The sequence below is a fragment of the Rissa tridactyla genome, chromosome 1, assembly GCF_028500815.1.
Source record: "Rissa tridactyla isolate bRisTri1 chromosome 1, bRisTri1.patW.cur.20221130, whole genome shotgun sequence".
Classification (NCBI taxonomy): domain Eukaryota; kingdom Metazoa; phylum Chordata; class Aves; order Charadriiformes; family Laridae; genus Rissa; species Rissa tridactyla.
Window position 1 is genome coordinate 34,153,374 of NC_071466.1, and position 14,628 is coordinate 34,168,001.

Below are 14,628 nucleotides of genomic sequence, written 5' to 3' on the forward strand. Positions count from 1 at the left end.
TGTTACAGTTGTCACACACACAAACAAACAAACGTGACCTGCATTTTCACAGGTGATGAAACAGAGACAAGATAGTGACGTGACTTGCTTGACACATGCCGCACATAAGAATGGTGGATACAGGAATCCAACAGCTTATTCTCAGTCTATCCTACTGTACCACACTACTCCATGGTCTTCATCCTGAAACATTCTGAAGTTCATGGCATATACCCACTAACAATTTACAGTCACCTTTAGGGTGTAACATAGCAAGTGTTTAAAAGCAGTTCAACGCTGCTTTGTGCGACAGAAGAAAAAGAGTATTCTACGGAATCTGGAGGAAACCAAAATCTAAGTAGGAAAACAAAACTACTCCAGTACGGAATTTAATTGTAACAGTAGAGATGACCAACAATCTTTAAAGTTACAGTACTCTTGTTGAACTAAAAGATTAAAAAATAACAGTAATTTGAAATAAATTTCTTTAAGTGCTCTTAACACAATATATGTTGAGATAATTGGCACCAACTCAGAAAATACTATCACCTGTTGAAGTGCTACCTCAGTTGCTTCAATATCTGCAGCATTCTTGGATTTTCACAAAAAGTAAAAGGCTCAGTTCTGTTTAGCTTGTGATACACATCCAGCCTACACCCAAAAGTGGGATAAGAGCAGCTTCACTGCTTTAACACGTTTAGTGTGTAGTGTAGGCAACAAAAAAGAAAACAAACTATAAATAAAGAGGCACGTAAGTTCTTAAACTAGAGCTGGAGGGGGGAAAAGAGATGGGACTCGTCTTCAAGATGCTACTCCCCCTCTCCCCTATTGCAAGAGATTAATAAAGATATTACAAGGAAGGGAAGCGAGGGAAAGGGAGAAGTTTGTAAGACAAAGGAAGGAAATAAGTACCTGTAATTTGTCAGAGACAAAGCAGAAAGTTTGTGTGCACATGCGAACAGGTTATGCTGTTAGCACATTCCAGTGATAAGTTATATACATCAAGACTATAAAAAGTATGTGGAAAAGACAAAAGCCTATTAGATCCCAGGAGCGAAAGGTAGAAGTTGATTGTGGGGGTTTCTCCCCGAGGGCGAGCAGAGTGTCAACAGTCTTTCGAATGTGACGAATATCCGACTGCAGGATGTCATACGGAGAGCAGAGGTCAGCCTATCCCGAAGGGCAGCCATTAGAACAGAAAAAAACAGTGCATAAAATTAAAAATACAAAAATAGAAATATATTGATAAATAAATTATCACAATATTCTAGCATAAACATGTAGGAATAGTTTCTTCCTAGTATTGCCGTAGTCACTAGCACCCCAGCTTGCTTTATTTCCTCTAAATACTGAAGCTATCTTATAATATCAGAATATTAAGATAAAAGAACTCAGGCCTTCAAATCCTTCCAAAATTATGCCCAGATTCACAAGGGTGAGGACGTGCATGTGATCCACTTATTCCAATAAGATCTGCGCACCTTTGTCCATCTGGGCCTTACTCAAATGCTTCAATGGAACCAGTTGTAAAATCTAACTTATATAATAGCAAACAGCGGGTTAGAAAGCTGTTAAAAGCACAAGCAGCAGCAATATAAAGTCTCAAGAAAAAGTACTTAAAGAAATTTTTATAAGTATGCAAAATTCTCTAACATAATAATGTAAAACATGGTATTCAAATATAATCTTAAATGATACCCTGGGACTGAAACATAAAGTCAATGTAGCACTAACTATACGTAATTTTAATAAAGCTTCTAAAGTGAAGAATTTGACACTGAATTCCTTAGGTAGCATTTTAAAAGTTATTAGCAAATTAGATTCCCATACTTTTTTTGGAAAGTATCAGTGACTTCATGTAGCAATTCACTCTAGACTAGCTATACAAAATGAAGTGTAACAGGCAATAATATCAATACGCATACACAATATTTAACATTAAAATCAAACCCAGCAACAACTAGTACTTTCAAAATGCAAATGGAGATATACCATTTTACACTGCAAGTGAGGCCTTACTATCAACAAAAATGGTAAATACTTATGGAATAAAATTATAGGAAGTAGGAAAATGATCCCCAGTTTTAGATAAACACTGTGTTTCTGTAGTAGCTTTTCAGTTTCACTTGCTTAAAGAACTGACAGCGCACCCAATAAATGAAGACATGGAAGTTCAGATGTCTCTTTTCTGTCAGTGTAAAGTTTCAAGGTATAGTTGGCAATAAATTAAACTTTAATATATTTAAAAGGCCCTTCTGTCCTGAAAAGGGACTAGTGAAACTAGAAGTCAGAACTGTCATTCATACACAAAGAAAAAAATGACACACTTGATTTTTTTTTCCTTCCTTTTTCTTTTTTCCTTTTTGCTTGCCATGCCCGGTTCTAGCTTCAACAGGAGTCAAAAGCTGCAAAATTTTAATTTTGTTGCTTAGGCCAGCAGATATACAGAGTAGGAAGAAAACCCTGCCTAGCAACAACATTGCCATTTTTACAGTCATTTTTTGGATTTTTTCAACTCAAAATTCTAGTGCAGTAATAAACTTCAATGCCATTTTATTTGACTTTTTCTAAAGGATGAAAGCTCACAGACAGAACAAAATATGCTGTTCTTGTTTAAAAATGGGATAGGACTAGTACTGCATTCAGGAACATCTACATCCACAAGCTGCTTACAGAGAGCCTAATTTTAGGGCAAAGAAACATCACGACTATCAGCTATACAATATATTGCACTTTTACCAATGACACCAATAAACCCAGCAAATGCTGGATTAATTTTAAAATAGCATACAAGACTCAATTCCTACTTGTTGCAAATATATCCCAAAAATAAATATCTGAGATACACTGAACTTAAATTTATATTAAAAAAAAAAAGTGATAGAACTTTAAAACAAGGACTTTTAAAAAAGATTTTTGGCCAACCCCCCCCACCTAACAGTCCCTACTGCAGCCAAACGGAGAAGGAAGCAATTCCAGAGTTAGAGAATGAGAGCTGGTAATTGGTTGAATTTTGACAGAGACTGAAGAACTTGCTAACCAGAGATTAAGATACTAAACAGTGTACAGGAGAAGCCAAAGCGTACAAAAACAGCCAACACATGCAGAAGAAACTTCCTATGGGAACCACCATGCTGTGCTTTATTGAAATTCAGTGAAACCTGGGGAAACCTAAGAAATGTCTGATCGCTTTGCTTATTTTTGTGTCTTCTGTGACAGTAGATAATTTGGTGTTACATGCACACCTTATTAAGTAAAATGTTTATATTGTATGCGTTTTAAACTCCTGTAATGTAACTTTTCAGTAACGGTGAACGTATTTCCACTTAAGTTACCAGCATTTTACAGCAGCTGTGAAATGAAAATACCAAACTAAAACATGACATCGTGAAATAGTGAAAAAGTATATGACCTTCACCCAAAGTCTCAAAGACAACCACCCATCCACCCATCACCAGCACTGCCCTTCTCATTTAGGAGACTGAAATTATTAACTAGTAAGAACTAGAGATACACATAGGTAAGCATTCCATTCATGGACTGATTTGTTGTATCTATGAAGCTACATGATTAAATCATACAGCTGCCAAAATCATGCACGCAGAATACACACGGTAAGACAGAAGTGGAAGGACAAAAGCATAACCAGCTCTTTGTGTGCGCAAACCACCCTCATTTGACATGCTCCTGCAGTGACTGTGAGAGCAGAGAGCATTTCACAACCAACCTCCTCAAATTTTGACCCTGCCAAAAAAAAGGCAAGGGTCAGTTTGCAGAAGTGCATTAAAGAATGACTATGCCCAAAACACAAACGAAAGGAATCTCAGAATTATGCTTTCAGCACTCTAATTGGCAACGCACTGAAGCACTTAACTCCATACTGTAGGCCAAATCGTGTCCATTACCAAGCACAGAGCAAAAGTGAGGGGAAAGGAGTCATACCTGATAAAACTTACTGCAACTTCATGGATGTCTCATGATGAAACTATGGAGAAGTAACTGATTACGTGAACTGATCAGAAAACAAGTGTAAGTGGCAATGAAAATATACCTTGCATTAAACTGAGAAACATGATTACCCATTGAACAACTGGGTGGACAGAAGATAAAGCACTTGACATTCTCTGCTTGGTTGCTTCTTTTACTTTGCTCTGTCAGGTTGAGCACACAAAAGCCTCCAGTTTTTTTCTGTTTGTTTTACGTAATTAGCAATTCCTATACTAACACAAATCATACTGATTTTTAGAATAATTTTGGCTGATGTTGCAACATAGTGGAATTAGTTTACAAAAGGAGGAGGCAAGATGCAGTAACAGCTCCCCGTTTGCAGGACTCAAAAGTCACAGGAAGGGCCACATTTTGTAATCTGAATCTTGATATGATGACTTGAGATCAAAAAAGCCACTTCTTAGAATCACTCCTGTCTGTTCAGTATGTGTACACCAAGTAGCTGACTGAAAATCTGAGAGACACGGCCGAAGTCTTTCATTCCCACCTGAGAAATAACTTGTCCCACTAAACCCTGCTGCACCACTCCTGACATGCTGGAACACAGAAGCTCCGTAAACCTGCTGTAACAACTGGCTGTGAGAGATTTCATTTTATCACTATCTTATATCAACAGAAATTACCACTCTAGTATTACTTATGATAAATTACGTCTATCTTTTTTTCAAGCTATATGAAGATTGTGAAGGTCTATCTGTGTATGTGGGGAAAGTATTTCTTTCCTTTTTTAAAATAACTCTATACAATTTCTCTGACCTGAAGAGGCCCCATAAAGGGCCAAAAGATGCTCAAGTGTCCAAACTGTTAAGATACTATACTAGTGTAAGTTGCAGATTATACAAACTAATTTGTGTCTTTGTAAAAATATAACTTCTGCATTTTGGCTCACAAACACTGAAAATACTTTGTTGAATTTCTTTTTTGACAAAATGCTTAGAAGGTCCTACTTCCAATGTGTCATATTTGTTCATAATTGAGAACTAGAAGAAACGCAGACCAAAACTTGGAACTTTTGCCTTTCACATAACACATTGCATTCATTTTGCTTTGTTTTGGTCTAAATCTCACGATGAAGTATCATTCGACCCACCACAAATCAGTTTCACAGGAATATTTGTTAACATTACTGAACGTGCATAAGAAAAAAAATGCGCTGTAATACGAATTACTAAGAGTAACAACTACCAAGAATGAAAGCTAAAGTTTTAAGTTATTGATTTGCAGATTAAAATAGCAAAGTCGTCTACTTTGTTGCTAGTATGAATACTGATTCATGTGGTAACTGACAAGTTGAAGAAATGTAGTGAATATTTTTGTTTTTATTTACATGTATTGTTACTGGTTTCATGAAAGACCAGTTGAAACCAAAATACTTCCATAACTTTACATACATACTCATGTGATAATAAATCAGACACTCCTGATCATTTTTAACACCTCTGGGATGAGATGCCAATAAGAAGAGTAAAACTCCGTTAGAACTGGTACATTTGACACTTTGGAGGCCACACAAACACAAAGAGAAATAAATCCAAACAATATCTTTATGTTTTTAAACTCAGAAAGTGTGAAAGGGCAGGTGTGATATAGGTGGACAAGCATTACAGGTGGTGTCGGTAGTGGCTTCATGTGACATTAACGATCTACTCCAGTGAATGGCACCACTGAAGTACTTCGCGTCATTCTGAAAAAATGCAGTAGGACAGGCATCTCCTACTTATCACAGATCTACTGCCACTTGCTTACTCAATCTGTATCAGCCAAAAATTAGGAGTGTTTGTCATTCTATAGCTATTAGAGAGGAGATCAGGCAATCTGACAATTTTTAGTTAACAGCATAAAATAAAGTCATCTTTTGTACTTTTCTAGGAGACAAAGATTTTACGTTTTCTGTCGTCTATCTCCTGAGGGGCACAACAAAGACATTTTCTGAATTGTCAGGCTTTCAGATGCTTACCCTGCCACCATCCCTTTCTCACGCCAAACAAAAATTTAGTTTTGTCTAAAAAAAAAATATCATTTACAAAGATCTCTGATACCTTGTAATAAAAAAAGGCTCTACAGGAAAAGTTAGTGGCAAAACTGGACACAAGTTGTTTTTCTGACAATCCTCACACTTTTGATAGCCTCCCGGTGCAATAAGAGCCTTGCTATTTAGTTTCTCATTTAAGGGTCAGAACTACACACTTAAAACATCCCTTCTGCACATGATCAAGAGCATCATATGGCCATTAAAAGAAAATTATTTCAACATGGCATCCATTGTACTGGAATTCTTATCTGGCAGGTAACGGATTTCTGACGTCAAGAGGCACGCAATTCCAGAATCATCTACGTACCAGGTCATTCTAAAGAGATGCTCATGTTCCTGAATTTTCTATTTGCGATTCTTTGGTCAAGGCACCAACTCCTGATGCTTATCGTGACACATTTGGATATGGATACCAACTGCATTTTTCTACACTTGGATGAAGTTTCCCAGGATCATTCTGGGGAAAGCAAATTTGACTGAAGAACTGAATGCTGAAAGCCACAGAAGTAAGAGACCCTGCACATCAGCACAACACAGTAATTACTTAGCTATTTTCTTGTTTTCCTTTTACATGATTTGACAGGATATTATTCTAAACCTCTGGAGCTCAGGGAGTAGCATGTACTCTATTCTATTCCATAAATAACTGAAACCAAACCTATGGGAACTATGACAATTTAAAAATCCTTAAAAAAACACCCATGCAGCAGAATTTCAAGTTAATTCTCAAGAACTAAACATGGACTTAATATCACAGAAAAGCCTAATACTTGTGGGTATTAGGATCCATAAGTGTAACCTATCACTTACCCATGAAACGCTTGTTTTAAAAAAAGGAAATAATTCACTGTATTTATTTTACTGGTTTGTCCAGAGGTGGTTGGGTAATGTACAACTCATCAACCTGAAGCAGCATTAAACACACCACCTGTAGTTCTTTAAAAACTTTGACAGTTAACTGTCATACTTGCTATCATACAACTTTGTATTCTTAATACACGTCCCTCCGACGTGCAGCAAAGTTCTATTATAGTTCTGCAACACAATGGATTTTCACAATATATAGCAAATATATACATTTGCAAATTACCGGCAGCTAACCAAAAGAATATCCTCAGAGTACTTAAAGTTATCATAAATTTACAATTGGAAGCCATTCATTTAGTGTTTAAGTGAATAAGCTTTTCCCCCCCTCAAGAGAAGTTAACACTTATTTATGTTCATAAGGATGGTTAGTTTATAAATCAGACTGGTAAAATCTGGCCTTGTGGTTAATGCTCTGTGCAACTCTGCAACAAATATACTCTAATAAAATTTTTAAAAATCATAAAAAAAAACTTAGAAAGAGTCTACGCTAATTTCAGTGGAAGCATTAAAGAATAAATATAATAATAATAAATATGTAAAAACATCTATTCCTAGAAAACAAAAAGGTATTCTTACAGAAATCCAAAATAAAAAAAACCCTCAGAGCAAAGGCTTAGCTTACCCATCTGTAATATGGCACTGCACGGATCTTTGTAAATTTTTCTCGTTTATTTCCATTTCTGAAAGATCTCTTGACAGCAATGAAAAAAGCTCTTGGCCTTTCCTTTCCCAACAGGCCACATCCAGAAAAACCTGACTTGCATTCTAATTCACTGCATAATTTATGATGCATCAGAAGACAATGAATTTTGGGGCAGCCTAAGAAACACCCCATGTCTACAAGCCCACAGCACTGAGATTTTGATCTTCTCTGAAGTGAAATGTTACCTTTAATATGAAATCATTCTAACATAATAAACCACATAATTACAAGAACTAAATCAAGCATTACAACTTAGAGGCCCAGTCCATAACACTAAATTCTCAAATTACATTTACGATTGGAGTTGTAAGGTGTCTCCCCCTCAAAATTCCTACAAGTAGCAAAAATGAACTGTTACTTTTGCTGTCCTCCAAATCAAGTCCTAAAATGTAGATAAAATATAAAGAATTCAAACTGGAATTCTTTCCCAGTGTGAAATCTTAGCATTACCATCAGCTTCCCAAGGGGGTGGTGAGGGAAATACACACAAAACATCCTCTTGTTTCAGCATTCTTCAAACACATACTAAAAAGAACTCAAGTCTTAATTATATTGTCATATGTAGGCAACAACACAGGGAAAGTACATCGTGCAATTTTCATGTCAGATTAAAAAGACCTTGTATAACATTTTTACCTTCTTTTGAGGGTCATGCATTTGAAATTAACTTTCTCTGAATAGGTACTTCTAGACCCTAAGGGAGTCTTTGAAATATTCCCAATGAAGCTCCAGAATTCATTACATTAGTTATAAAGATATTTTTCCACATTAATATGAGAATAAATTACATGATGAGTGCTGCCATTTTTAAATGAGAAACAGGAAACACCAAGCACTGCAATTTCCCTATTTCCAACTGCTGAAACACTTACATCTACATTATAGAACAACTTCACTCATATGTACATTCCATACTTTACGCACGATGGTTTTCTTCACATCACAGCAGAAGTGTTTCAGCACAAGAGATGAGCGTGTTATTATTCATTTTTATAATGCATACTATAGAGTACTTAATATTGTATAAAAAGGAAAATTAATAATTAAAAAGAATGACGTCCATATTCTTAAAGCACTAGGTAAAAATTCAGTTATGTTATATAACAAAAAAACCTGCAAACTTTTGCTCAATTACGTATTACCTAATTACCATATTCCTTATTTATTTTCCACGGCAAAGATAAGGAGGTATTGAGAATAATAACAAATTACTAATTTAAGACAAAAGTTGCAATTCTTAAGTGTTATGACTTAAATGCACTAAAGCAGTACTAAATCACATCATTTAAATAATTTTTTTTAATGATATCTCCTTATAGCTGAAAAACTGTAGTTCATAAAGTCATCCTTCAGCTTTCAAGTAATTAATGTGTTTTGCATTTCTGATCATCTCTAAATGACAGACTTAATTAAATTACCTCTGGTATCCCCAGTTTTCTACATGCATCCAGAAAGTTTTCCACGTTTCTCCTGCACTTGGCCATGCTAAGTTTAGGCTGTAGAAACAAGAAAAAAATAGTTTATGGCAAAAGAAGTCAATAACATTCATTCAGTTAATAAATTCAGCTACTGCATTGTTCTTGTACTGATGCACTATTTCCATATTTCTCCTGAAAACAATGCATAAAGTTCTGCTCAAATTCTTTTCCTACCGCTCTAAAAACATCATGCCTACAAACACGACCCGAGTACGTAAGTTGTGGATGCCATGTGCTTTTACTTAGTTATTAAGGTCAACACCACATTTAGATCTCTACTTGCTCAAATCCAGCTCATGAGGTACTAAAACCTGCCTCTTCCAAATGATTCATGATAGACAACATTGATTTTCTGGACAGCAAGTAAACTGATGAAGGATTTCAACATACATCCTGGGGAACGGACTTAACTGTAATTAACAGGCCCTTACTTTTTAAATATTTTATGTACTTACAAATGTATAGCAACTATACACAATTTCAATGTCTCTGAAGAAGCAATTTCCTATTACTGTAGAATTTCAAATACTTCCACTATTTGTCTCACTCAGGACTATTCCCCAAATAGTTACAAAAACATCATCTTATAAAAAAGCCCCCAACAACTCACTATTTTACTTTTTCAATGCAAGATTTGAAACAATGGTAATTCCTGAATATCCACCTAAACCAAGAATTCACTATAGTAGCAGGGACTTTAAAGAAATAATTTTCTAGGCTAAAGTAATTTGAAGGCTGTTTCAAGTGAGAGAACATCATAAATACAAAGTTGAAACAAAATGAAAATGGATTTTAAATATTTGCTTTTTGTTATAGAAAACACCATAAGACTTCTACCCTTTTAAACAAAAACCCACAAAACAACAAAACAGGACAGCAATGTCATATTTTTACCAAAGACAGAAGAAATTTAAAACCAAGCAACTGTAAAATAAACTCCACTAGACCATCTGAGAAATTGTCTTTTTCTTAATACCTGTCGTCTTGGAATTTTTTATAGGTTGGTTCTGAAATCCACGTGCTATTCTCAGAATCAAGTATCAGGCTGTACGTGGAAAATATTTACCAATACGGACATTACAGTAACAACAACAAAAAAAAGGCAGAATCTAAAACCATACAAAACCACTTCAGAACCAGCAGACTGGTATCAAAAATCTGGAACAAAGATCTGATCAAGAAAAGGACATCAATAAATAGAGAAAATATTAAGAAAATTATGATTCAAGAAGTGCGCACATGCAAATTACATAGATTTTATGTCCCAAAGTCTTCAGGTCCTTAGGTTCAGCAAGCCAATATCAAACCACTACAGTGCACGTTTTTATTCCATTCTGTCTGCAGGTAAAAGGAATAATTTCTACATTTAACCCAACAAGAAGAATATGCTAATCAGCGCTGCAAGTGCTTTAGTTACATGACATCTGCTAAGCCAGACATTGCTAAAGTTAACCTCATATTTCTTCAACCAACAAACAAGGGGCTAATTTTCTTTTCAAAAGGGTCTCCTACAATAAAATCTTGTAAACATATTATTTCATAGCATACTGAATAAAAAGGCCATTATGAAAAATATTTGATCTCTTGCTAGATCAGAGGAGGAGGATAATTATATATATACACACACACAAATATACACTAATATATATATTACATAGAAATTAGTGAACATTTGAATTTATAATAATGTAAATGTTGCCCCTGACAGCAAAGAACATTAATTGAACAGCAACCTGGCTGATGTAACCAAATATCATTTGCCAATAAACCAGTAATTTTTTAAACCTTTCCTTTAACATTATACATTTTAACATTATAACATTATACATTTTAAACATTTCCTTAACATTTTCCTTTTTAACATTCCCTGCCACCCCAACGTAGCAAGAAACATTCAACTTACTACTGCTGGTGAAGGTACATGAATACTTCCTACAGACCGAGGACGAACGTGATTTACTAAATGGCAGAGAACCACACCATCCATCAGAGCAGATCCCAAGTCTTCAGGCAAGCAAATCTTTAGTCTTGTTTCAATGTTCTGCAAATGAAGAACACATACACACTTTAACATGGAAATGGATGAAGGGGAAAAGAAGGGAATATATATCCTCATCTTCTCCCATGTTGTAGACACAGCCAGTTTTGGAGTTCTGTTTTATCAAGAAACGTGCTACCTTTACACAACTAATTCTTTAAAAACTAAAACCGAACCCACTCTACTCTATGTTGGTCACTGAATTATGTAAACTCCTTTAAAAGAACTCAACACTTCAAATGCTGCTGTCATAATACACATTTATTTTTATACATACACATAAAACCACATATGCATGCAATTAGCCATGGGATAGCACTACATGTGGCTCCTTCTTTTCACCATTCCCTCAAGTCTTCAACTTGCACATCTCAAATTTTCTTTATCATCAGCACTTTGAATCAGAACCACATTGTGTTAATAACTGTACAAGTGGACAATAAAAGGCAATCTTTCTTTAGTAGCCTAAAAATTACTTAGGAAGTATTAGAGCGATCAGAAAGGCATGGCAAAACATTGAGATTTAGAAGAGAATTTTTGCATACTTGTAAAGTAAAATCAAAGTCTCACTGAAAAGAATTTGATATCGCAAAATAAAATACTTTGAAAACATTTGAGAATTTTCCAGAAAAAAACTCCTACAATAAAATTGTTGCATATGATGAGTTTCCTAAATTGTGCTCCAATCTTGAAAACATTCCGACACTATACTTTGAGATAACTCTTAGATTAACCCTCAGAGATTATTTCCATTACCTTAAAATAGATATTTCCTATTCCTAGTTGAAGCTCCTTAAAGTCATTATTCTCTATTAATACATTACCTCAATCTATGCTGGGTGTTCTAGATGAAAATAGGTTATTCTCTTTAGAATCAAAGGAGAGTGTAAGTTGGAAGGGATTTCTAAAGGTCACCTCGTCTAACAAATTTGAAATGAGATCAGAGCCTTGGTTAGTTAAGCTCTGGATATCTGCAAGGAAGGAGATCCCAGGCAACCTTGTTCAGTGTTTCACTATCCTTATTACAAAGAATTTTCTCCGTATAGCTACTTCAAATTTCTTTCTCTGCAATTTGTGCCATGTCCCCTTGTTCTTTATGCATCTTTAAAAAGCCTGGCTTCATCTTCTCTATTACCACCCTCCAGGCAGCTGAGGACAGTCATATGGTATTCTCAGCACTCTTCTCCAAGCAAAAGAAATCCAGCTCTTAGCTGCTTCTTCATACAACCTTTGTTTGGGTGCCCTCACCATGAAATATCTTCCACTGAACTCACTCTGGGGTTTCATTATATTTCCCCCGTTTTCCTTCTCCTAGACATGCTACTTTAGTACTCACATGTACGGTCCCACAAGTGCCAAACAGGGAGTGCATCATGCGTACTAATGTTTTGCTTTCACCTTGGATTAATTCATACATTAGAAAACATTTTTGGTATATGAGATATGTACAGAAAGTTATACATTAAGAATACATTTGAGACTTTTTTCCAAATGTGTTACAAACAGGTTTATATACGTTAATGAATTAAAAATTCCTTCTCCTATGATTTGCCTGTTGGGAGACTACTCAGTATAGATCGGGGTGCTTTTTATTTTTTATGAGCACAGCACACCTACAACACTATTTCAATGTCAGTTCATGGTTTGAGACTCGATTTAATTAAAACTGAAGACTTCAAGAAGTGTATAAATTCTCCGTCAATGCTGTCGCCATTGAAGAACTACTCACTTTTTCAAAATCACCCATACTAGAGCAGCAGACAATTTGTTCCACTTAGCATGTCAAAACTATTGAATATTTAGCCCTTGAGTGGCAAAAATCAATCGGTATTTCTTGCTAGACTCTGTAGCTCAAAAGTAAGCGGCGAATCACTCTCGAAATGACAACTGTCTGAAGCAACCATGGATGTATACAAAATCAAATGGCCCACATGGAGGAAAAAAAGTGTATCTTTGAAGAAAAAGTTTTAAGAAATGGAACAATTGCTGTAAAAACACACCATTCTAAAGAGAACGGGGGAATGTATGGAAGAAACACCAATGTTCTCACAATACATGGTCCAGGTGAAGTGGTTGAACTATAAGTAACTGTGCATTTAGATTTCTAAATATGGAACTTTAATAGTTGTTCCTTGCTGTTTAGTGCCCAACTTGATTAGAGCTTCAGGTTCTGTGGAGTCTCACTAAATTCTAACATACCATGAAACAATTAAAAAGCAAAATATACTAACAGATATGTTTATTCAGTAAGTATGAACTTAATGACCTATATGTTCTGGGCTATTTTCTTGTACGGTACATAATGAGATAGTCTGGAGGTTGCTTCTCTCACTAAAGGACACCGTATACCAGAGTAAACTTCACTAATTCAAAAAAAAAAAATCTCACTATGAGCTTACAAACGGGGCCAGTCTTCCAGCTTCTGTCACCACTCTTTGGCTTGTAATCAAACTTCTCGCAAGAGACAACAGAACTTTCATTACAAGACACAATGCTTCAGGGCAAAGATAGTGCATGGAGCTGAAGGTCAATAACATATTAAACCAGTATTACTGGTAATACCTAATAATAATACAGCGTAGGGGGAGCCTCACTAAGTCTCCTTGCCTGATATGGTGAGTAACCTTGTTCTACTTTTCACTGTGAGAATTAGCTGAAATAATGCACAAGGCACGAACCTTGAGGACATTATTTTTATGAACAATTACTTGGGGACTTGCTACATACTTGTGGCAACTCTTAAAAGAAACATAAAAAGCTGCATTGATGCTGCTGACTAGACTATCCTCAGAAGAACTACATTCTACTGCAGTTTATGACTGCTAATTCTGTTTTTTTTCTCTATTACCAATAAGTCTATCTCATCTAATTCCTGCATCTTATCCTTTTGGCACCACCCAAATTTAGAATTGGTAGTATACAACATTCAATCAACTACACTGAATCTTCAACAAGATCTGTTCTGTTCAGAAATTCAGCAAGACAAAGTAAGATTAATCCAGACTTAAAGCAGGTGAGGGCCTAAGGTAAGAGAATGAAGATGTAAAAGTCCTCATAGTTCTACATTAAACAACCCGCCTTTTAAACACTACTTGGTAAGGAGAAAAAAAGTGAATCCTCTTGCTTTAAAATTAAATATTAAAAGACACGTTATTTAAAATAAATGAATAATTTTGGCATTAGTCATTCCATGAAGCTAATGACATAAGAACAAATGATCTTGTAATTCAGTTGTGGTATCAAAGTCACTTACCACACTTCCAGGACTTTCACTGCGTTTAGGAGTGCAACGATACCATCCCTTCTGTTGGTAACACAATATAACTGGAAACCTTGACAGGTTCAGGCTCACAACATTCCTTGCAGCAAAGGCAGTCATCTTTTTTTTTTTTTTGACACAAATAGATGTCACACAAATAGCACTACCTAGGTATTAGATGTGTGACACAGACACTATGCAACTACGTGCAGCAATTTTTGCATCAGGCTCTACCTTCTATATTCAAGACAATATACGAGGACA

The 14,628-nt window shown here is 35.5% G+C and overlaps 1 protein-coding gene across 8 annotated transcripts in view; it reads right to left on the bottom strand.

The window, feature by feature from the left end:
• Window positions 1–14,628, bottom strand: part of LRCH1 (leucine rich repeats and calponin homology domain containing 1) — a 139,326-nt gene that overhangs the window by 12,256 nt on the left and 112,442 nt on the right. For 6 of the 8 annotated variants that reach the window (XR_008468209.1, XR_008468199.1, XR_008468205.1 and 3 more), the window contains 3 exons: window positions 10,971–11,108; window positions 9,008–9,085; window positions 892–1,149 (listed from right to left, as the gene is read on the bottom strand). Coding sequence is in view for 2 of the 8 variants with exons in the window: in XM_054212812.1 (XP_054068787.1) it covers window positions 3,932–3,964; window positions 9,008–9,085; window positions 10,971–11,108 (249 nt within the window). In the remaining 6 variants the exon portion in view is untranslated. Of the gene's footprint in view, window positions 1–891; window positions 1,150–3,921; window positions 3,965–9,007; window positions 9,086–10,970; window positions 11,109–14,628 lie in introns of those variants that run through there. The other 2 variants (XM_054212812.1, XM_054212804.1) reach the window with 2 other exon arrangements.